The following is a 24,588-nucleotide window of genomic DNA, read 5'->3' as shown; positions in this document are numbered from 1 at the left end:
TATTAGACACTGAGCAAACACCTTCCTCCTCCTTCGCAGCCTTGCAAGTTTGAGAGAGAGATTCCTTATTCTTTGGAAAGCAAGGGAGTGGCTAACTGCATAGGAATTAAATATCATGGACCGAACCAATCATTCATCTGGCCCTCTATCACTATCAATCAACAGCAGATACCTCAGATGATAATATCACAGGAGCCAGCCCAATTGATCAAAAGTCTGCAGCGTGTGAGCCCAAACAATACCTTCCCAGCATACCCCACTCTGCCTTCAAACCTCTGTGATACTTGCCTTGATACTTGGCAATGCTTCATGCCTGCTCAATCCTAAATCCAGCCAGTTAGCATCAGCTCCTGATCCCTTGCTGTGCTCCCCACAGAGTATCGTCTTTGCTTCAGGAGCAGATATGGGGGATGGTGTTAGGCAATCACTGTGCTAGATCTAATTGAGAAACATTGCAGCAAGGAGAGGGGTCAACAGAAAAGCAAACAAAACGATTTTCCAAGACGCTAATCCACCTATACAAATATTGGCACCAGGCATCACAACACACTGGCATGTTTTTGAAAGGGTAAATCTTGCTGAGGGGTGGCTTAACTCTTTGACCTCATTTCCTCACTTGAAAACTATAGCTGTTTAAAAGATCAGTGGAAAGATCCAGGTTGATACAGAAATCCCAGTCTTTATGTGTTCCTTGCGAACTTCATATTTAGAGTAGCCTCACTGAAAACAGGGGTGAGCTACAGGAACTGCCATCTTGCAAAAAGACAGGAGATTCGGAGGCTGTGTGATCTGACCAGGAAATATTTGGCGTCAGCTTGCAGAGAAAAATCCACAACAATGTCTAAGCTTCTGAGTTAAAATTCTTTCCCATTTGAAGTAAATTTGGGCCAATTCGTAATTTCTCAAGCCTTCTTCCAAGTTTCAAACATACAAGAATGGAATTCTATGGGCTAAGTTGAATCATGGCAGGGGTATTCAATATTTTTATTTTTTTTTAGGTTTTTTTTTTTAGTTTTTAAGTTAGGTTACAGTTATGTGTTCATTCTTACCCTCTCATCCCAAGAAGTATGAGTGGACATAAGACAGAGGGGAGCAAATACATTAAATTTAGAAACAGGAATACATTTTCATGGATGCCTACGAAAGCGAGCCACTTGATTCTTGCACAATAGTGTATTGTGCATGTCTTGAGCTACAGGAGACACAACAGTCTTTGTAAAGAACGTAACAAGGATTTTTAAAGATGGCACCAAACACAGACAAACCCTATAGTTCCTGGATTGAGAGGCTGTCACAGTTGGTACCACTGAGCACCATCACATGAGGTTTTCCTACAGTCTGGGCCTGACATAATGATTTGTGGAATTAAACTAGGGACTACACTGCAGACCATCCCCACTCTTCACAGGCAGGACAGAAATTATACAGCTCAGTCAGGCTTCTTGCCCCAGATGGGACTTATTGCTGTCAGTCTTTTCTTTGGTCTTGGGTCTGTGAGGATGAACTTGTCTTCAAACTGTATAAAGATAATAGCACAATTGCATTGTTCAAAATAAAAGAACTTTAGGGAAAGGAGTACATGAGGCCAAATGCCCCTGCATCAGCTCTCGGCTTGCATTACCTTCTTGTGTTTAGCACAGTGGGAAATAAAGACCTATTGATCACACACACACACACACAAACACACTCTGCCGTTCCTCTTGCCAAGAACAACTGCTGGCCCATGCTCTTGTAGGTGGTGGAGGAAGAGGGTGCAGATCCCTACAGTGCTGACCACACTGCTGGGAGCGAGAGGTTGATGTGCTGTCATCGATGTGTGCACATCGAACAATTCCTTTGCCCAAGCTGTGATTATTTGTCTGACTTCCTGTTTTCAACCTCTGTTTTATTATCTGCTCTAACATGGTCCTCATAGCCCTGAGGCTTTTCAAAGATGTGGTGTCATCTCAGTGATTCGTCTAGCTGATGATACCTTCTACCTCATGTTGTTGTAAAGTACCCTCTAAAAAGCAGCAGGCAAAAATTTTGAGATGCAGAAACAGTACAACTATTGGTATGTTCATGTTTATATGTCATTTTCTTGGCAGTAAAATTAAGGCTTGGTGTTTGGTAGCATAGTCATGACAACTCACATTGCAGTATGTAACATTTAGGGAGTGTAATACTGTAGCTGTGACATTAGATGACTTAATTTACCTCATGGTTCATAATTTACTTTATACACTGGCATCACAGCCAAGTTTTATTCAACAGCAATTCATCTATCCAAAAAATGCTGTTTGTGTTCATTAAAAAAGTGTTAACAAAATTGGTTTAAATTCAGTAAGTAATTTTGGGGAAAAAAAGTCATCTTCTTCAACATGAAATAATTATTTTAAATTATATCTCAAGTTGAGCCAGAACATTAAGTCCTTCTTCTGATTCAGCAAAGAACAGAAGAAAACCACTGGTCAAGCAGAAGGCTTTGACCTGAAGCAGGGTTGGATTTTTTTTTTAGGGTGTGGTTCCCTTTCTTTCCGGTGTTCACATATGGATTTTGAAAGGAAAATCTAATCAGTTGCTGAGATGAAGGAGTATGTTGCACACCTGCTCTGTGTCCAGATTAAGGGCTGTGTATGAAAGGCTATTCAGTGTGATGGCCTTTAGTGGTTGTTTATGAATAAGAGAGGGTGGAAATTCAGACACACAGCAGACCCGCTGACATGCACACACAGCCAGGTTGCAAAATGCCTCTGAGCTGTCAGCTTTTGGCTTCCATCTCCTGGGCAGAGCCATCAGCGATGGCGAATCGTCCCAAGTGGTTTGGTCAGTGCTGTCCCTGGAGAGAGAACACAGAGACATCATTCAGTCTAGGGAGGCTGCTCTTAACCTGGAAGGTTTTTTCTGTTTTGTTTTTTTTATTATTATTTGTATGCTAGGTGCATGGAGTTTGAAGAGAAAGACCCCACAAAAATCACTGGCTTTCTTAACGCTGGTTATGCCAGCAGATACTTTGTATTGCCTCAGCCGGGCAGCATCCCGGGCGCTGTCCTTGGCTTGGGAGGCACAGCAGCCAGCTTTGCACATAAGGTGCAAATGTGATTGCTGATGAGCAAGGTCCTGTGAACGCCAGGAGAAACCGTGCCAGGGTGTTTCCTCCTGATCTGACTCATTCTCATTCATGAAGCCAGAGCCAGGCCAGAGCCCTCCCTGGCACTGCACTAGTTTTTTGGTTTATGTGTAATAGCTACAGACCTAAGGGCATGGGAGGCATGAGGCCAGCTTAAACAATAAATACCCTGCTGTGCCTCGCTGCTTAAACAGAGTAATTACTGCCTTACTACATGTGACCCCTCTGTTCCTGTCCCTCTGGCAGTTGTTATTTCATGGCTCCCTTTACACAAGGGATGGCTCTGCCTTTCTCCATGCCATACATCTCTCTGTCTGCCACTATCTCGTCTCATGTCTTTCTCACTCGCTCTGTCTCAGTGAGTTTCTCTTTGTCAGTAGCTGACTACCATTTTCTCTTTTTGTCAGTCACTGAAGAATCTCATTGTGTTTGCATTTCTCTCTACCAGCCACTGTGCCTCTCTCCATTCCCTGTCTGGGTTTTTTCCATCTATTATTCTCTCTCTCTCAAGCTTTCCCCATTTTCACAACTTCCCATGCCATGTGAGTTTTTCTGCCTGCCTTCCTTACTGTATCATTGTAGCACTAGCTGTCCCTTTGCTCACCCACCATCTGCTGCTCTCCACCGATCTTTTTGCTAAAAACAAGCCTCTTCAACTAAGGGATGGGAAAAAAATGCCAAGCTCATTGGAATTTGTTATGGCTGACGAGATAGAGACTGATAAATGAAAACTTCAAAGTTTTGAATTAAAAAAAAAAATTCCCAGCTGGAGGTAAAACAAAAAAATTATGTCAAAGGCTCCCTTAACTATTTTTGTTTTTCAGAACCCTGTTCCTAGGGAATATAAGGTGCAGAGAGAAGGAGGAAAGTTAGGTGAGCAAAACCTCAAACACTAAATGGGGAGTGCAGAGACAACAAAACCTGCGGTTCAGCAATAGAAGTTGCAACACACAAAAAAACTTCAAATGGCATTTATTGATTTCCAATCCTTTTTATCTCCTCACATCTTGTTTTAGGCAGAGGAGGGCCCAACAAAGATTCATAACCCATTCTGCTCTCCCCTCTTCACAACTACAAAGATGCTTGGAGGGAAAACAAACGTAGGAGCAGGGGGGCTGATCTCTTTCTCCACATGTCAAATGCAAACAGATACTTTCAGTGGATCTGAACTTCAGTTTAATTTAAGACCACAGCAGTGCTAAAAAAAAATAAGAGAAGTAAAGTAATTTTTGCACAAGTGTTGGATGAACAAACAGGAGAGGAGATGGAGCAAAATGTGGCTGCCACCTCTGCAAATTAGCTTCCTCTTTGGAGATGTAGAGAACTGGGGCATGAAGGGAAAGGCCTCTCTGGTAGACCACGTGACTGAATTCATTGCTGGCCCCCTGACTACCTGAAAGAGCTGTCTGTACACAGTATAAGTGGGATTTTGTCTGGGTGTGTGTCATCTCTAGAAAGAAAGCATTTAGCCGTTGAGGAAAGAGCAATGGTGTGTGGCAGTGAAAGGGGTCATTCGAGTGGAGGTCAGAAGAGCCCGTAAGTATGTAGGGAGCATGTGTTTCTGCACACACAGTGGGATTTATAGATATAAAAATTAAATACATAGTCTATAAAACACGTAATATTATTTATACATATATATTTATACACACACAAGAGCATAGGCAGGTGTGCACCCCAACAAGGACAGTATGCAGAGCCAATGGGGTTGCACAAGGCTGTTTCCAGAGGGCAGGGGGAGAGGGGGCCTGTTTGCCAGCAGGCTAGCACAGCTGAGCAGATTTGCTCTTCGGGTTCATTATTTACTGGGTCCAATTAGGAAGCCAGGGGATTGGAAATGTGGCTGAGGCAAGCGGGCCTTCAAAGCCTTCCTCCTGCACACATCAAAGCCGCCTGCCGCAGATCCCTCTGCAAAAAGGGTTCTGTCAGCTCCAAGCAGCAGCAGCCGCCTGGCTCGTGCTGCTCGGGGTCGTTCCCTATTGGTTTGATTGTCAAGCCTCCCAGGCTCGTACTCTCTCTATCTCCAGCCTCCAGAGCAGAAAGCTCCTTTTTCTGATTTACTGGGACAGAGTTAAGGAGCTACAGCTTGGCAAGATGGTGTTTAATGGGGCTGCAACAACCAACCAAGCTAACTATGAACGTGTGAAAGGCAAAAAACCTGCAGGGAAGCAGGTTGCCTAAAGTCACAGGAGGGGATGATTTGGGATGAGAAGAGCTGCACTGTGTGAATAGTCATCCCCTTAGGGAAACCTGAAAGGCCCCCCACTGGGAAAGGGCTGTACTGAACCAGGCAGAACAGCCAGGAGACAGCCCTTGTCAGTGAGGAAGCTTTGGCAGAAGGGTCAGAATTTCATCCCTTGAAAACATGCTCAAGGCAAATGTCTGCTCTTAATGGGAATGGAGTGGCTTGCTTGCCAGAAGCTGGCAATCCCTCTGTTCACCTAATAGAATATGTTCATTGTCATCAGTACCAAGGAGCATTGTCCAAGCCTTCTCCCTCTCTGCTTTGATAAACTGCATAGTGACAACCATCAGTTCCCTGACAAAGCTGGCTCCTGCGCAGAAACATTTGTAAATTCACTCGATGGATAAAGCTCTGTTCCTGCACCCACTACTCCCTGTTTGCCTTCGAGGTTAGAGTTAATATGACTCACCTAATCTGGCTGCCAAAGTGAATTAGTGAAAACATCTCTACAGCTCTCTGCAAGATATCACAACCTGACATTTCTCTAACACACTGTGATACATCTATCCTCTCCCTGGTCTTTACTACGACACCTCGATTTTATATAAACGCTTTTTGTTAGAAATGGTTAATGTACTCTTAGAGGGGACAAGGCAGCAAGCAAGCAAAAGGGTCTGTCTTGCAAGTGAGAGCAGCTAAGTTCTTGTAGCAAAATGTTGATGCCCAGGGTCACCAGTGCAGGGACAATAACAGTGTTACCACTATTTCAACAAGAGACTGTCACAGAAACTTTCCCTGAAGTGTTGTGCTTGTATCTGTGTCCTGGAGCAGGGGAACGAGGAACTGAATAGGGTTATTGATGTCTTTGGCATGCCCTTTAAAACAGAAGTCCTGCCTTTCACTTACCTCTAGAGAACTTCACTGGGCAAACCAGCAACTCATCATGTCTTGGGAGGGGTTTTGTGCAGCTGTAAATGCTCTCCTGCTGGACAGGGCACATGGTACATTTTAAGTGGGTGTATGTATGCAGGGGAGAAGCTAAAAACCATCTTCCATTGAGAAAGTATGTACCCTTTTAGGATACTTTGGCACTTCATTGATGTGGCTGTCTGACAGACAGACTGAACAGCACCCTTAATGAGCGTGCCACTCCATTAGAGCTGGTTAAGTCACCCTCAACCCTGTTTTCATTACGGTGACAGTCTTGTGACAAGGGCAAATTGCAGGAGAAGCCAGCCCCCCTTGGAATGAACCCTGTGTATAAACAAGGCAGAATGGCAGAGCAAATGATTTGCAAAACGGAGGCAAATTACGTTTTAACCTTTTCTTTCTGAGTCTTTCCCTGATGTCTGATTAACTTTCCAGTCAACTGACTAACCTACCAACTGGGAGTGCTGCTGCGAAAGGAGGGTAGTGTTGGTTGTCAGTTTAAATTGGGGGTGGGATTTTAAAAGTGCTTTATTAGCAGGTAGCAATATGTCATAAGAGAATCTGGGAATTAAAAGGGTTCCCAAACAGAAATGATTCATGCTATAGCAAAAACACAAACAGCATATTTGCTATACAGGCAGCAGCACAGTGCAGAAGTTGTGACCCAGTCCTTTATCTGTGTTCAGCCCTGGTAACACCTCATCTGAAATGCTGTGTTGGGTTTGGGATATTGCACTGCCAGAAAAATGTGAACCTGTCAGAGGGGTCTAAAAGCAAAGAACGAGAATGATCAAGGGTCTAAAAAAAACCTCACCTACAAAGGAAGGTTGAAAGACCCTGGCAATGTTCAGCAAAAAAAAAAAAAGATGACAACTGAGGGAGGAACATAAGTGATTTAAAAGTTGATAAAAGGCTATTGCAGGGAAGGAGGGAATGATTTGTTCTTTTTGTCTGTAGTGGCTAAGACAAAAATAATAGCTTTAAATTGCAGCAAGGGAGACTCAGGTCAAACTTCAGGGAAACTTCAGGGTAAGGACAGCAAAGCACAGGAACAGATTGTCTGGAGTGGCTGCCGCTGGAGGGCAGAGGATGGCTGTGTCCCTGACATGACCCATGTGTCCTGCCTTGAGGTTGGGGAAAGGGTTAGGTGGTGACAGAAGTCCTTTCCACAGTGTTGTGACTCACCTAACTTTGGTCCTACGGGGTTCTGAAACATATTCATGAGTTACAGCAATAAAAAACACCTGTGAAAATCCCCCCTTGCTTCCTTTTCCACTGACTTTCCACAGCATCAGCCCCAGTGCACAGCAGAGGACCGAAAGCCATGTCCCAGAGCACCAGGTGCCCAAAAGGAGCCAACTTTGCCTCCCTCCTTTGTACAATATGCTGCTCCCATGCAGGAAGGCCCTTCAGCAGGCTATCAGGGGATACAAAAACCAAAGCAGTTGTAAGTTTTAGACATAGCAATGAGATTTCCACTCACCTGAACATCTGGTAGGAGCTCAAAAAAGGGACTGCTGGTTAGCCCTGATGAAAGAGAGGGGAAACCTTGTCACTACATGAGTTTAATAGGTACACTGCTGTTTTCACACTGAGTCTCCGTGACGGGGGGTGGTTTTCCCCTAGAATGATTCTGAAAATTGCCTGGGAAAAGAAAATAAAAAAGACAAAAATAATTGTGTAAGGGACAGAGTTCTGAGCAGATTTTGAAGTTCTTAAAGTCCCTCTCTGATGCAGGGGGGAAATGCATGAAACTGGCATTGCCAGTGTGTGTGCCCAGCCTGACCCGGCCAACATGCAGCAGCAAGTCTGTGCCTCTGTTGTGGGATCCATTGCAGGTGGCTCCATGGCAACTTCAGCTCCAAAGACAGCTTACCCACTGCTTTCACACAGCGCCATAAGCCTAGGAGAACAGCCCCATCCTTGCAGGCACTACTTGAACTCCATCAAACAACTGTAAGCACTTAGTGAAGTGGGCAGGGTTTCAGAAGTGCTCGGCACCTGCTGAGCAAAAAATGTCTTCTGGGCAGAGACTTGCTTTGGAAAAATCTGCTCTCTGAGAAACCTGAACGTGAGACCTTGTGAGGTGACTTTTTCTTTTTTTTTTTTTTAAAATCTGGCTTTTACCCTTTGAGGGTTGGGGGATGCTTTCTCCAAACATACAAATACACGGGCTGGTGCTTCCACATTCTGTAGAGCAGTGCTCACGGCCCTCTCAGAGGAACGAATGTGGTTCAGGTTCTTTCCAAGAGGAGCAAATCCTTACTTTGCTTTTGGAAGGAATAGAGTAGATATAACAATCCTAATATTTCATGCTTCCGTAGCAACTTTCCTCCAACGAATCTAATGTGTTTTGCATGGGTTAACCTCACCGCCCTTCTCTGACCAGGAGGTGATGAGAGAGGGGGGGCTATTTGCTGCAGTTCACAGAGGGAGAGAGAAGGACTTGACTCACCCAAGGTCGCACAGTGAATTAAAAGCAAGGCCACAGACCTCTCCCGATTCCTGCTCCTGTTCATAACCCCGACTCACACTTGAGCTGCTGTTTTCACAAGTGTGTTAGTGAGGCAGCACAGTTTAAATATGTCCATTTCATATGTACAGTAGATCAGGGATGCGTGATGATTATTGGTCTCCACGGATCAAATTACACTTTGTTTCTCTCAGTTGGGCTGTGTTTAACAGCATCTTGATCTGATCGATGGCACTTCAGGGTGATAGTTGCTCTGAGAGACAGAAGGACATTTTTCACAGTTTTGCAGTGGAGAAAAGGGTGCTGACAAAACACCATCACATCTGAGGACCCAGCTAGCCCTGCCTGAAGTAGCAATCAACCACAGTCTGACTAACCTCTCCTGGTGCTCAGCCATCACACTAGTGAACTTATCTGATCTCAAGTGGTGGAGATTTTGCTTCTTGGCCTGGGCAACCTGTGAGATGGGATGTGTTGGTACTACTTGTAGCTTCCTTCCAGATTTTCAGTTTTCCATAACTAATAAAAATGCTAGTATCTTGCTGATATGGCTTCTGAAATAACTTTTAAATCGCTCATGACTGTTGCTTATTTGCAGAATCCCTGTTGTGATTGTTCCTCCATAGCTATTCAGCAGGAGGTTTCCCAAATCTGAAAACCTAACAGAACCATCCCCTGTATTTTTCTGCACCACCAGGCAGAGAGTTCGAAGGCGAGGAAGAGTATCTGGAGATCCTGGGTATCACACGAGAGCAGTCGGGCAAGTATGAATGCAAAGCTGCCAACGAGGTTGCCTCAGCAGACGTCAAGCAAGTCCGGGTCACTGTGAACTGTGAGTACATTGCAGCTGGAACAGGTCAACGGGGAGAACTTTGCCCACAGGCGGGGGTCACTTCAGGATAAATAGAGAAGTGTTTCTGGGTTTATATTATACAATCTGAAAGAGAAAAAAACTATCTGCACACACTTGCCACAGGATGTAGTTTGTGCTTTAAACCTAGTAATATATAAGAAAGGGGGGGGGGGGTAGGCTGTGGGGATAGAGAGAAACAGAGAGGGAGAGAGAGAGGAGCTGTGAGTTGCCCCTGTCTCTCCCCTCAGAAACGCTGGCAATGCCTTGTTTTCACTCATTGATATTCGAGTGAACAGTAGCGTGAAGAGAAGCTTCAGCAAGGCAGCAAGGAGAGATAAGGGAGGGTTCAGCTGGCTCAGAGCAAACACACGCCTCCCTGCACCCAGCCATCTCAGCAGTGCCTTCACGGGTATCACAGCCCAGGGGACATGCAGTAGAGGCACGTGTTAAGGAGAGGGTACAAAAACTTTAATTTTGTGCTGGTTTCAAGCTCTGTCTAAGAGACCCTCCATGCACCAGCATAATACAGAAAGGGGCTTGACCAAAGGATACAGCAGTCCACCTAAAAGCACTGAGAGGCACAGTTAGCTATGTGGCTTCCATCCACACCTGTGTGAGTGGGGCCTGGATCCCATTGCCCATATATGCTTAGACAGATGTCCAGTTCACTCAGCTGGCCTGTTCCTCTCACAGTGACACAAGATATTTCAGACTGATGTTACTCGTGTAATCCTACGTGTGTATATGTCCACCTCTGTACTTGCATGGTTTATATTTGGCACTTGAGTGATTTAAAGTGAATATCTGCATCTACCTGCTATATTTCCTTACTTGGAGGCTAAAAACTTTGCAGCAGGGATTGATGAATAGGAGATATACCGTCTCTTGACCTTCTTCATTTTATACACCAGAATACTACCTTAAATTGCAATTGGAGATGATTACAAACATGTTTCAGGGTGCATGGTCTTGATTCACAGAACTGTCAGGGAGTGGGTTACAACAGAGACCTGATGGCAGTGTTTCAGCCCATTCCAGTCTTAATTTGACACCACAGGTGATTATAGCACCTTTTAATACCATTCTTGCTCTTTGTCTCTTTCTTTCTCTTTAAACCATCACATTAGATCAACTTTTCTGTCTTGCTTAGAAGTCAAGGTTATAGGCTCCCTGCAGCATCTTCAGAATCCACAGATTTTTATAATTCCCTTAGAAACTGGGTGGCAGTGGTTTAATACCAGCTGCTTCATGGGACAAATTTGGCATAAATATGAACTGTAGTAGCAGATTTTCTGCACTAAAAGTGTCGAGGGTTTTTTTCTTGTCAAAACCAGCTGAATTTATAAAACGAAGACATTCCATGATAACCAATTAATATTTTCAAATATTTCTGTGAAACATAATTTCAACGATGCTTTTAATGTGTTTGAAACAGATTGTTTGTATAAAGTCAGAATGTTTGATTTTGACTTAGTTTCAACACATAATAACTATGCCACAGTAAGAGCTTAAACATTTTAACTGTTGGAATATATGAAAATATAATGTGATAGAGTATTGTAATATTAATATGTGGTGTAATTTGTAATGTAAGCAACTTAAAATTCCATCAGGACAGATCTTTTCCTTTGAAAGAAAGGGAAATAAAATCTAAGAGATCATGAGGACCGTGCAGGAAAAAATCAGTCCTGTTTGAGGAATGAAAGCTAGACATTTGCATACATCTTTCCTGAACCTGCTTCCTTAAACAACACCACAAGTAGCAGAAAGTGTGAAAACTACAGTAAGTTTGAAAAATGGGACCTGCCCAACCTAAGGAGCTTCCTGGCTATCTTTTATCATCTGCTGTGGAGCACGTAGCTTGCCAGCTTAGACCACAGGAGAGAGCATCTCGCTTTGCTTTGGTCTCACACTACCACCTTCAGGCTTCCTGAGTAATGGCCCTTGCACATCACAGACAGGGAAACTGAGGCCTAGAGAAGAGTGAAAGGAAAACAGCCAAAGGGAACCCACTCCTGGCTTCCCGGGCAGGAAACACCTACACGCAGAGTGCCTGCTTTCTGAATGCAATAGACTGGTTTATTCGGGGCTCCCACCTGCCCCTTCTCATGGGAGAGCACTGCAGCAACATTTTAAAGGGGTGAAGATAGAGACTGCTCAGAGCAAGGGCTCCCTGGCAGCAGTCTGGGGAGCAGATGCCTGCTGGGATCATTTTCTAAGCCCATAGAAAGGTGCCTGTTCATTCTGTAACTCGCCTCTTGTGCCAGATTCAGTGAAATGGAAAAGTCTTGTCTCACTTTAGACAGCAAAAAGATATACTGTTTGAACCAAAATTCAAAGGAGGATGGTTAAAAAAATCACCTTCACTATCCTTTTATTATCCCTCCTCCTTTTCAAATTAAAATATTTGCGTGAACCCACAGCCTTTGAATGTAGGATCCTATTTATGTACACTTATTAATATTTATGATGTTAGAGGGCGCACTGCAATATCCCTAAAGCCCTGCATAAAATCCCGATTAAGGTCAGGAAAGGGATCACATTGAGATGGCTAATGTGTTCACAAACAAATTTCCTTCCATACATTTTCCAAACAGAATTATTTTTTTTTCTTTGACTGGCACAATCCATTTTGCTTGTCTTTTTCTTTGGCCTTCCAGTGCCAAGACAGACACAGACGGTGGAGCTGTACTCTGCACACGCAGAGTGCGCTTTATGGTAACCCAAGTCTCAGAAAAGTAGCTGTCTGAGTTGCAGTCCCATAATCTCAGGGTGTGGAAGTATTAGTGATGAGAGACAAGGCACTTATTCCTTGATTGCTCTCAGCAGCCAAGGGGAAATATTTAACCTTTTAACATGTAAAGCTTTATCACTTAATATTTTGAACATGGGGCTGGGATTGAAGATGCTGGTGCCTACCCAACCTGGTACCCAGCCAGTACTGAGACGTAGCTCAAGCAGGGCCCACCAATATGTTTTCCAAGTTTGGTTTGCCCATGGCTACAAATTAAGCAGAGGTGGGAACACCATGCTAGGCTGAGGGCAAGCTTCATGCAGAACAGTCACAAGCAAGCCTTCTTGAAGCTTGTCACAAAGCATGACGTCCAGGAACACTTGAGCAGGATTTTTAACCTTAGACACCTAAGGGAAGTGTCTCAACAAGTTATCTGTCTCTCAAAGTTGCACACACAGCTTCTCCTAAAGCTCTTCCCTTTTAAGCTGTGAATGTATTTCCATATCATACATGTTGCCTCAGTCCTTGCTTATTATACTTTTGGCATTAGACAAAGCGTTTGTATGGAAAATAATTTTCATGCTAGTGTTAAATTCCTTTATTCCTTTACTTTTACTGTCTTCCTTTACCCTTGATGAAGTCTTTCTCTCATGTTATCTCTGATGAGTCCATGTGAACTAAAGATCCATAGGTAAATATTCATAAATTACAGAAGTCCATCATTAACCTCAACTCTGCCTGTGTATGCCTATGCATTTATGACAGAATTTTATTCAGCAGTGCTGAAGAGAAGCACGTGTAAGGAGCAATGCTAACGTGGTATATTAGGGAGAGTTCAAAGAGCACGTATTCTGCAGAGGAGCAGGGGGGAACATGTGCCACAGCAAGCAGCAGCTGTGGGCCTCCACTAGCTTGAACAGTTTGCATGAGGAAGCCATCCCTGACATAGTTTTGCTGTTTTGTCACACCTGGAAGTGTGTGAAGTGACCACACGTTTCCTTCCTGCAGACCCTCCCACCATCACAGAGTCCAAGAGCAATGAAGCGGCCACGGGACGACAAGCCTTACTCCGGTGTGAGGCATCAGCAGTGCCCACGCCCGATTTCGAATGGTACAGAGATGATACCAGGTAAGACCTTTAGCTCGCTTCTTTTTCTTCTCTCCTTTTCCATCTAATCAATAGAGGATCCTTAGAGCATCACCTATTGTCCTCCCCAACTCTTCTTCTCAAACAAATTGCTCCTTACAATCCATTTGAGTCACAATGACCCATCAGACTCAGCAGAACCAGCATGGTCAAGGCTGGAGGATGCAGTCCCTCTCTGTGCTGGGGATGCTGAAGGAGGTGCAGAGGGTGGAGCTCTTCCCTTTAAGTCAACTATGGACCAACACACAATTAAGACAATGTTCATGTATTAAGTAGCTCATGTTACAGATAAAAAGGTAGGTAGTGTTAGTCTCCAATTAGGTAATACCAATCTAGGAGTCTTCATTTAGGGGAAGGAGCTGCTGAGGGAGGTGTGATTCCCCCATCTGTGTGACCTGAGCCTCTTAGATTTGCATATGAGAGTAAAGGAGAAGAGAAAAGGGATCTGTCCTTTATACCTGAGCATTTACCTGGTATTAAGAAGGTTGTGTTATTACCCTAGTTTTTAACATGACATTACAGGCTCAGGGGTGACATTACAGGCTCAGGGGTGACTTAGCTTTGGCATATGCACATATTTGAACACATGAATTGGTTCAAGTATGTACTAGCTTTCAGCTGGCCATGGTGTGTTCATTTCCAGTGTGAGTCTGTGCCGGAAAATGCTTCCTCCCTTTGCTTGTTTTTTTTTTTTTTTTGCTTTTCCACTGCCTTACTGGTGGCATTTCACCCCACTGCACTCTTACTTCCTTTCATTCCCTTCTGTTTTCCATACATGCCTTCTTTGATCTCTGTCTTCTCACATTTCCTTCCCCCCTCCATCTATCCTCCCCTTTCAACTGGGCTGAAAGACTTTGGTTTACTGCCTGCCAGGCAGTGATTTCCTTCCCAATACATAGCTACCATTGCACTATACACCTCTTCTTCTGCCTTCCCAGGATAAACAGCGCCAATGGTCTGGAGATAAAGAGCACGGGGAGCCAGTCTCTGCTGATGGTGGCCAACGTCACTGAGGAACACTATGGAAACTACACCTGCGTGGCTGCCAACAAGCTGGGAGTCACAAATGCCAGCCTATACCTTTACAGTAAGTATGGGAGAGGGTAAAGGGAGGCTCTCACAAAGACCAGGCTCTGTAGAAAGCACATGGTGACCAAAACTCAGGAAGGCATCCACTTGACAATCCAGGCCTCTCGAACCTCCAGCCGTGGAGGCTTTCAGCACTCTGCTTCAGAGACCTACATGTTCATACTTGCCGTGAAACACAAACACAGCCAAATTAAAAGGTTTACAGGCAAGCCCTTTGATTGACTGGCTTTGGTGAAGTCAGATTTTGTTAAAATAATAAAAGCATGTTTGTTTTAAAGCTGGAAACAAAAAACCCCTTAGAATGACAGCCCCTTTAATAAGTAGACAGAAGACCAGGGCTCGGAGGATCCATGACAGCTGAGAAATGACAAGTAATTCAGAGAGATGGAGAGAACTAACCACTGAGCCTGAGGAGAACAAGAGACAGTCAAGAAAAAGAGAAATTGGTTTGAAAATGGAGGAGAAAGAAATGAGAAAAGACAGAATGACTTTAAATGTGCATATCAGAGGGAACATGGGGGGAAAGGTAAACAGATGAAAAATGGAATAAGATTCTTTGGATCTCATTCTGCTACCTTTCAATTACTGAGTTTGTCTTAATAAGTGTAAACACACAGAATCTGGGACTAGACAAAATTCTAGAGCAGAATTACCTGCTGGTTTTGAACTTGGCAGCTGATTCAAACCTGCCCATAAACAAAGCCCCTGCTTCTCATCTACCATCCACGTGTACAACCCATACAAACCACGGTGTATTCAAAATGCAGTTCTCTATTCCAGGCCTAGAGTTGGACCACATGTTGTTATTGCTACTAGAGATAGACTGCAGCAAAATTGCCCACTCACACGAGGGACACGTAGACACAAAAGTGACTTATGGTACTATTCCTTGCATGGTCCTAAATTGAATTAAAACACTCATGTCATGACCTGCATGTCCTTTTAAACAGAAAAACAGATAAGATGTGTGAAGCAGTCAGTATGGGATGCAGTTTAGTCTAGTTTCTACTCTGTGTGGTCAGATTAATCAAACCACTATAAAAAAACCAGTGTTTTGGTTTGGTTATTTTTAACAGAGGTAGTGCAAAAGGATAAATCCATTTGTATTCCCTGTTTACCACCCTTCGATTTATTTCATGGCAGTTTGAATTTTTGCAAATTTCAGTGTATTTTGTGGAGGTTATTTTCTAAAGAACAGATATTATCATAAAAGAACATATATTTGATTTCCTGTAGCATTGCAGCACACAAAGCAAATTTCTACTTTGAAATTCTTTTCACCCTGGTCTTGTGACTGTCATGAGATTCAAACAAAATCCTCAGGCAGCAATCTGGAACATAATTTTCAAATACTCCAGATTTGTTCTTTCTGATATTAATATAATTCTAAGTTTAGAATCCATTATTTGTGACTGAATTCTAAATTTGGCCCTCTCTCTTGGTTCCTGTTACACAGATGAACTGAAATGCATCACTGAAACAAAATATAAAATGAAATTCAATAATGTATGTATGCACATATGATTTTAGCTGGGGGGTTAGTTTTGCTAGAAAAGCATTTTGCATGACTTCAGAACTTCACCTCAAAGGATCTCAAAGGATTTGCTAGCAATGAATATTTTAATATCACACGTTATTTAGAAATGGTTGGGTGTTATTAGCACCGTTTTGCAGTAGGAAGCCAAGGTACAGAGTGAAGAAGTGGTTTACCCATGGTCATAAAATGAGTGGCAGAACCTGTAAGAGACCCAAGGAAATCTTGCAAAGTTGCCATTAACTATTCCAGGAGGAGATGTGGCAACTATTAAAGATGGCTTGTAGCACCAAGGATCCTATTTTATCCCCCTTTTGATGTCTATGAAAAACACTTTCCTTCTTTCAAGTTGCTGGATTTTGTTTATCATTTTTACCTTAGAAATGCAAGGCCTATTTATGCTGGAGAATGCTGGTGAACTTCACAAGAGCCAGGTGAATAGAGGTACAGGAGCTGAGAGAGATTTAATGATTTTCAGTGGACTCTTTCTAACTTGTTTTTTGTTGCTTGGTTAATCCCTGTTTCTTTAGTGTGCACTTGCTTCACAATGTTTCAGGAAATCTGTTCTTCTAGTTAGCGTGGAAGAGAGAAAGAGAGAGAAAAACACAAATTCAAGCAGACTACAGATGGTATTTTGAAGGTAAAGGGGGGAAATGAGTGAAAGGAATCCAGCTTCATAAAGATAAAGAATGCAGCTGAAAAAACCTACAAGCCCAGATGAAAAAATGCTGTAGTGATCACACAGTAGCTGAAATAACAGGTAATGCACACTCCCAGCCACACATCCAGACAGAAAAATAAAGCAGCTTTTGCAAGGTACAGCAGATACTCAAATACTTGGGAGTGTTTTTCATCCCTGGAATCAGAGATTTTATTTCCTTTTTAAATAGAGAACAAGCTCACTGTAGAGCAACATCCCACTAGGGAGGTAAGTTCAGCGATGGCTCCTCAGTGTCCCATTGCAGCACAAAAAAGAATGGCAGCGAGAAGTGAAGAAACAACCAGAGAGTTAATAATGAGGTACTGGCAGCTTTGCCTGAGGTGGAGGGCAGACAGGGAGCTAGCAAAGTGATGTGAAAGAACAGTTTAGCAGTAGAGAAAAATGGGTGACTACCATTTCATGAAATCTCAGCCAGCACTGAAAAACTCTCAGAGAGACTGAGTGCCTTAGATGTTAACGTCATAGATAGAAGATGCATTAAAATACAAAAGCAGCTCCCTTGAGCTGTATGAATAGATAGCTAGTGATCTTCCTTAAAGAATGTAGCAGCAGGATTGCCTGCTGTAGGTGGAGAGATTTAATACTCCTCACTCCTGGAGACTGAGTTTACAATAACAAAAAAATGGCCACAACAAAGGTTTAACTTACCCAGGAACCTGTCTTCAACAGCAATATGGAATATGTTTGCAGACAGGCTACTTAGGTACAGTTTCATGATACAACCGATCTAATAGCTTGCTGACATCCCTTCCTCCCCACTCCTTTTGCTCACCCTACTCTCTGCCACATGGTTTCACTTATTCTGCTACTCAGTGGACATCCCACTGAGCCAGATCAACCTGATAAATCAGTGAAAAGGTAACTGAGCTTTACTGCTCACCTCCCCAGAATGCTCCCAAATGTTTTCTTTTGTTGTTCTGAGCTGAATTATTTCATGGACAGGCTTAACAAGCACCAAAGCCCATGCAAGAGAGAAAGCTGTATCATGCATCTGTGGGTGTGAGGAGTTAGGAGGCAGGACCATGTTTTGCAGCAGTGATGATCCAGTAGGTCAGTTCATCTCTGTAGAGCCTAGGGGTGTTCGTAAGCCCCAAGCACAAAATATGATGAGACCTAAGAAAGGGGCAGTAACACACATCTCTGTGAAAATTACCTAATAGAGAGGCAAAGCCAGGGCTGCCATTACAGAGCAACAGAGGTGAAAAGTGATGTCACAACTGAAGGGAAAGGGTTTTACCTCCAGGTGTATTAGGAGGTAGGGATCATGTTTTCTTTTTGTTTTACTCATCTAACAGAGTGCTATGAAAAGCATTATGAGTAAAAGTCACCATTTGTATCTTAACCCATGCTACCCAGAAGTGTATGTTTCTATATAAGTATATATAAATATACAGCAGATACACATTTGTTGTAGGAACACAGATACATAGGTTTATGTGCAGGTGAGTATGTATACATAGGCATGCACCTGTGTGATGTATAAGCAAGCCCACACACCTCTGCCACAGGCACACAGAAGCAGGTGCATTCTAGCAAGGCAGAGGAAAGAAATGAAAGCTTTTCCAAATTAGTGACTTCTGCCTCCCTTCCCATAGGATGAAACAGGAGACAACAGAGCAGTGTTGCACATCCTGATGCAGTCCTGCTGGCTAAGTTGTCTCAGTTATAGGAGACTGCCACCTCAGCAGATGCCATATCATCTGCATCCTTTGGGGAACTAGAAAACACAGAGGTGAAGCAGCCGCTGGCATGGCCTGTACCAACTAGAAGCAGCAGCAAGTGGGATCCCACCCCTGCCTCCTCGAGAGGCTTCAGGTGGAGTCCAGCTGGTTTGATTGCAGAGGGGCACGTTCCTAAAGTGAGCTGGCACTGGCCTCTAACTTGTCATTATTCATTAGTGTCCTGGCACAAGCTCTGGCTGTGTGCGCGGGCTGACACCCCTCCTTCTAACTCTCTGCCCACACTTCGTTGTGCCTGACCATTTGCTTACAGTGGTTGCTGTGAGGGTTTGGAGTGTTAACTGGAGCTGAAATCCCTCTTAGTGGTTCTTAGTGCAAACCCTGTGTCTTCCCCCCAGCTGTCACTTACGGGGAGACTCAGGAGACAGGGAAAGTGGTTTGGGGTGACAGTCAGACAGGGCAAGGCTGAGACACTGCTAATGAGCCAGGGTGGAGCAATAAAAGCAGCACACAGCGGGTGAGGGGAATAGAGGTAGAGTCCTTGAATAGAAAGCAGCATGATAATGAGGCCGTAGTGCTTTGCTTTAACTGCTTATGCTGTGCAGCCTGTAGCCTGCTGTGCAGGAAGAAGGTAAAGGGGAGTTGAGTTATTTAACCAAACTAAATAACAAGGAAGTCTTGTCAGCACAACAGCCTGCTTTCGCAGAACAATAGTCCCCTGTTGCTACATAAACACAGAGATCCAGGCTAGACTTGTATTTGATCTCCCCTGTGCCTGCTGCGGATTCAAACAACTCCATTACCACCACGAGGGCAGAAGTTCTGCCGGTGTCACAGGGATCGGCCTGACCTGCTACATCCTTATGGGCTCCAGCGAGGCAGAAACTTACTCTTTGCACCAAGGATACAATATAAAGAGCATTAGCCTCCAAATAGCTGGGCCTGGGTTGATCAGAGAATGAGAGTGGACTACTGACGTATCCTGCCAAGCTCTATGTCCATCAGCAGTGATCTTAGCAGGTAAGCCAGAAGACCACTCATTGTCCCAGGCCTACCATCTGTTGCAGCTAAATGTGTGTGTACCTATGGATCAGTCCATGAGCAGGAACTTGTCTCAGTCAGTACAAGGCATCCAGCAAGTTCTGAAGGCAATGAAAGGAGACCCAGCAATCAGAGTCAAGCCTGGGGACCTTGTATTCTTGGTTCTATGCCTGGCTCTGCCAACAGTTCAGCATTTGACCGTGGGTAAATTGCTTCCTTGCTCTGTGCATCAACTGCACCATCTGTGAAGCAGAATTAACACTACTGTTAGCCTCAGACTACTAATACTGTTAGCCTCAGACTCAAGTCTCTGATACTGCAATTCTTTTGGGATCCTTTCGTGGAAGAAGCTAACTGTGAAGTCAGCAGTGACGTACAACAAAGTCCTGCTGTGACATATAATGAGGACACGTTGTAAAAACCCTATAAACAAGACAGCAGGTTCTGGGTACAACTGGATTATGATGAGTGCAAAAACTCTGTTCCTTTCTGAGGAACAAAACTCTAAAGAAGGATTCTGCACGGTGATTGCTCCCATGCACAGATCCTCAGGGGACCTGTCACTGGGAAGAAATCCATTGTGGAGAAGGTTCTGGGGAGGCAGCAACTACCCATGGAGGGCTTCCACAACGCACCTCTCTTCCAAGACTAGCTTCCAGAAAGAGGTGTAACTAAGAAGAATTGTAGAATGATGACATGAGTGGTCTTGAAAGTCAGAGGGAAGATATGGCCCATCAACTCCAATTACCTTCACTGCAGATGCTTAATCCCTCTTGCTGTGTGGCTGTTATTTGTTTAGTTTTTCAAATGACTTCTCTCTGACTCCCAGTCCCAGGGGTTGTTGATGTGTATTAGGCGTGTTGCTAGCAAAATGCTCAGTATATGAAACCTATTCTAGTTCATCTAATTTGGGGATGGACAACTCCATCAGGTTTGTATCTGCTGCTTGCTTGGTGTGAAAAGTGGCTTGTCCTTTTCTCCTGCATGTTGCTTATTGTTTTTTTTCCCCCCTTAGAACGAGTTTTACCCACACTCCCCAATCCTTTTCCAGGTCAGTATATGTTTTATGTTGAAGTAGCTCTTTAGCCGGGTCATTCTCCGTCATCCTGACAAGTGCTCAGAGTTAGTGATGGGCAAAACGGCTCAGAAATGCAGGAAAATAAGGGCTTTCCCTTTTCATTTACATGTCATTTTGTCTTTTCTGCTCACCTTCCTCTTTCCCCCCCTCTTTTCGAAAAAACAATCAATGGAACAGCAACAACCAACCTTTAGCCACGCTTTGAGCAGTGACATTGTGTTGTCATGCAGGCCTGGACAGTTTTCAGTGAGGTTCAATTTGTCTGCAGACCTACACGTAATATATATTTCCATCCTAAGCTGTCTTTGCCCACTTGTTCAGATTTGGATCAAAAGCATAAGCAGAGCTAAAATTTTGCAGAGACAGTAGAAGGGACAAGTGAAAAGCTAAAACTGAAAATGCTGCCAGAAGGTTTTTTCATTCTAGTTGTGCAACTAGATGCAACTGCATCCACAGGAAAACACATTGTTTTCTGAATCTTTTGTCACACTGCTCCAAGTCTGCCAGTCACGTAGTCCTGCATTTGATGCAGAGAGCATGTAAAGAGGCATGGTGAGGTGTTACTGTCTGCTTTATTCCAAGGGAAGAAGGTGTGAAGGCAAAACAGAGTCTGTGTGTTTTTCCCACCAGAAAACAGAGTCTGGATGTTGTGTCTGTGCTGCCCAGTCATGCCTCAGGTCCTGGCATTGTTGCCCCAACATCCACATGACACTTGGGGCTTGGTTGTGACCTTGAGATTCTGATAAAGCGCAGAGACCAGGCATTTCCAGAAAGCAGGCTGCGGCATTTGAAAGTGGTGTTTGAAACTAAATAAACAGTAAGACAGCAAGTCCCTGCGTTCACTTAAAAAAATCTTGGCCTAGAGCCTCTCAGTATCTTTGTTTTACTGCCATATGATGAAGATGCACTCAACTCATGGGATGCTCAGAGACCTAAATTGTTAATGTCTGCGCAGAGCTTTGGGGTAGAGTGTTATTAGGAACCCACGTTGTTTTGCAAAAGAGCACCTGCTTGAACAAAGCACCTGCAGGTACTGCCATACAAAGAACAATAAATGCTGGGTGTTACACCAGCTCCATTTAACCACTCTGCTGTTTTCAAATCAAGCTCTGCTCTTGGCAACTTATTCAGGTTCAGGATGTAGTCACAACTGCCTATTTAAAAGGCAAATCCACAAATACAATTAAAGAAAAGTACCTACAAAAAAAAAATGAGGGGAGAGGTAGAAATTAGGCTACCATTAAAATTAAATCCCAGAGAGTGATTTGTAAATAACATTCAAGGAGCTGAGGAAAGGAGTAAAGTAGGCCATTGGGAACCTAGTGTGGAAAAATAAATCCAATTAAACACCATTATTATATGTATTGCAAATGAAACTTGTGCTGGGATATGAAATTAAAGTTGCTGAGGCTGTTTAGGATATAAGGTTTTGAGGAGTATTCCAATTTTAGGTGCTATTTTTTAAGCAGAATTTTCAATGACAAATATTTTTGTCTGATGAAAAACCCAGGGTTCTTTGGTTTTATGATTATTTTTATTATATATCCTTAAATTCCACAGGCAGGCAGTGTTAATTTTTTTCATAGGCAGTCCTGTTTACAGCTGGTTTTGAATTAGTATCCTATTAACCTAAATGATAAAGCAAAATCTGTGAGTAAGCAAGGCCAGGATTCCCATTACAAATACACCTCCTAATCAAGTTGCCAAGGCCATCCTGCACAGCTTTAGTCTATCCTTTAAAACACTACCCTCTCTCTCTTTGAAGCTGTTATTTTTTTACTGCTCCCCAGTCTCCTGAGATCATCTTGAAGGACATCCTGGTGCGACATCACTTCTGTGAGGAGTCTCCAGGAATTTGTGGTGCCAAATGACGGTAGATCTCCAGTGATCCAGGACACACTTAGAGGATTTTGCAGAGGGGGAAAGTAGAGTTTAAATACTCTCAACCTGTTTTCTGAAAGCCCCTACCAGCTTCTGCAGTGTGGGCCATCAGCACAGATACTGGTGCTTATCTCAACATGTGCTTTTACTTTGCTGTTCACCTTCAAAGAAACCTTGGGCATAACATTTTCTTGTTAGACTTTTTCCTCCCTATGAGTTGATGTTCTGAGATGTAGTCCACAGCTCTCAAATAAGCATCTCCTCAATGACCAAATTCACAGCCTTCTTTCTCTTTTTCCCTTAATTTCCACTTCTCTTAATCCTCAGTAACACTTCCCTGCCCTGTGAGGCTTTGAGCATTAATTTAAAAGGAAGATGTTTTGAGATGAAGCAGCTATCATTAGCTAGCTGCTGTGGAAATATCTTGCTTTCAGGCAGGCTGGAGACTCAGAAGCAGCCCATTCAACTAAACAAATGGGACTTAAATTTGATGAGGCAGTTTCCTAAAAGGCTGGTGGAGCCCAGCTGATTCAGCTCTCAACTGAATTGTCCTTCGGTAATTTTTCCAGCCCTCTTAATTTTGCAGCCAGGCACTTCAAATGCCTTGAAATGTCTTCTTGCGATGATGCCACATCTTCGTGTCTGCATTGTAACATCATGTTTTAATGGGCTGACACAAGACCTGGCTGTCACAAAGCAGAGGCCTTACTGCATCATCAGGTGCCTTTTCAAAAGGGTTTTTCTTCTTGAAAAGGAGAATTTGCTCATTCCCCGTCAGATCTGCCAGTGACAGAGCAAGTGTGGTCACTGTTGAAGCACTAAGGGTTCTGATACAATTATAGCACTAGCTCCATCTTTGTCCTCCTTTGTCCCTTGTCCTCAGCCCTTTGAGCATAGAGTCCCTCCCCTGTGAATATCACCTAGTGTCCACATCAGAATGGCTTAGCCAGACTAATGGGCTTCAAAACCTGTGAGTCTTCCTCACAGGAGTTTTGTGATGAGGGCTTACCACAGGCTAACTAGAGGCTTTCTCAGCATGGTTAGCTTGATGCCCTGGGAGCTCTGCAAGGGAGATGTGCTGTTTCTCAGAAAGGAGCACATCCAGAGCTGCTCAAGGGCAACAAGCGTGTCAGTCTTTGGGGCCTGAACAGACAAAGTCATGGCCATCAACTGGTTGACAAAAGATTTATAGCAGTAGTATGTTAGCAATTAGTGAAGGGGGAGGGAAAAGGAGAATGACCAGTTCTGTCTTTCTGCCAAAACGTGCACTGACTGGAGAATGACCCTGTATGGCTGTAGATTGTAGATAGTCTCCATTAGCTGTAGCCCATGTAGCCTGTACTGTCACTAATGCCTTCATCAGGTGGGTGGGAGCTGGGGGAGAGAGATGTTCATTTGAGTTTGATGACCAGAGAGCATCTTTCTTTCTAATACTCTCTCAGTCCTCTTTCCTCTTTATGGAGGTCCTGGCTGTGGAGAAGAAAGCTCATCTGTTGCAGTGGTGACCTCCACCCATCCCTGCTCCCCTTTTGCTTTCTCTAGTGCATGACCCTGCCAGTTCTGCTGAGCCTGCAGCTCTTGTGTCAGCGGGGTCTGCTTTGGTCAAAAGATGAACATCTGAGTATTTCAAAGCTAAGGAGAGAAGCATGAGGGTTTACAACAGAGACTACAGACTGTAAAGGATTAACATGTTATGGGGGTTTGCTGACTAGGCAGTGGTGTGGGAACAGCCTGCAGAATCCAGCCCTCCCAATACAACCAGCTAAAGAACCCATCCATCTCTGGAGTTCTCTTCACTGAGGCCAGAGGGTGCTTCCTCATCTGAGCTCCAAGAAAGGGTCAGTGAAAATCCAAGCCTTCAAGCCTTTGAAACAAACTAGTTGGCAGAGCTGGGGAAGCCATAGCATGAACAGGCCAAAATAGACAATCCTGCCTGATTGTGATCCTGACAGAGAAATAGAGAAAAAAAATAAAGAGCAGGGGAAAATAATGGTCATAGGGACCAAGCACAGGAGGGCATATTTGGAGCCATGTGCAAATCTGGTATTTCCATAAATTCTAAGGCATTTGAGGGCCACAGTTCAGCTGTTCTGGTCACTCCACAGTGATGTGTGCCTGACTACTCAGAGCATGC

At 43.8% G+C, this 24,588-nt stretch overlaps 1 protein-coding gene across 8 annotated transcripts in view; it reads left to right on the top strand.

Annotated features, from left to right (window-relative positions):
- LSAMP (limbic system associated membrane protein) overlaps positions 1–24,588 on the top strand; it is a 1,000,415-nt gene that overhangs the window by 955,584 nt on the left and 20,243 nt on the right. For 6 of the 8 annotated variants that reach the window (XM_018074658.2, XM_018074661.2, XM_018074660.2 and 3 more), the window contains 4 exons: positions 9,395–9,529; positions 13,293–13,413; positions 14,370–14,518; positions 20,511–20,546. In XM_018074658.2, the coding sequence (XP_017930147.1) occupies positions 9,395–9,529; positions 13,293–13,413; positions 14,370–14,518; positions 20,511–20,546 (441 nt within the window). Of the gene's footprint in view, positions 1–9,394; positions 9,530–13,292; positions 13,414–14,369; positions 14,519–20,510; positions 20,547–22,363; positions 22,591–24,588 lie in introns of those variants that run through there. The other 2 variants (XM_018074663.1, XM_008922515.3) reach the window with 2 other exon arrangements.

The sequence above is a fragment of the Manacus vitellinus genome, unplaced genomic scaffold (genome assembly GCF_001715985.3).
Source record: "Manacus vitellinus isolate BGI_N305 unplaced genomic scaffold, ASM171598v3 scaffold_28_pilon, whole genome shotgun sequence".
Classification (NCBI taxonomy): domain Eukaryota; kingdom Metazoa; phylum Chordata; class Aves; order Passeriformes; family Pipridae; genus Manacus; species Manacus vitellinus.
The sequence above is the reverse complement of the archived record's forward strand: the minus strand, read 5'-3'. Positions and strand labels throughout refer to the sequence as shown.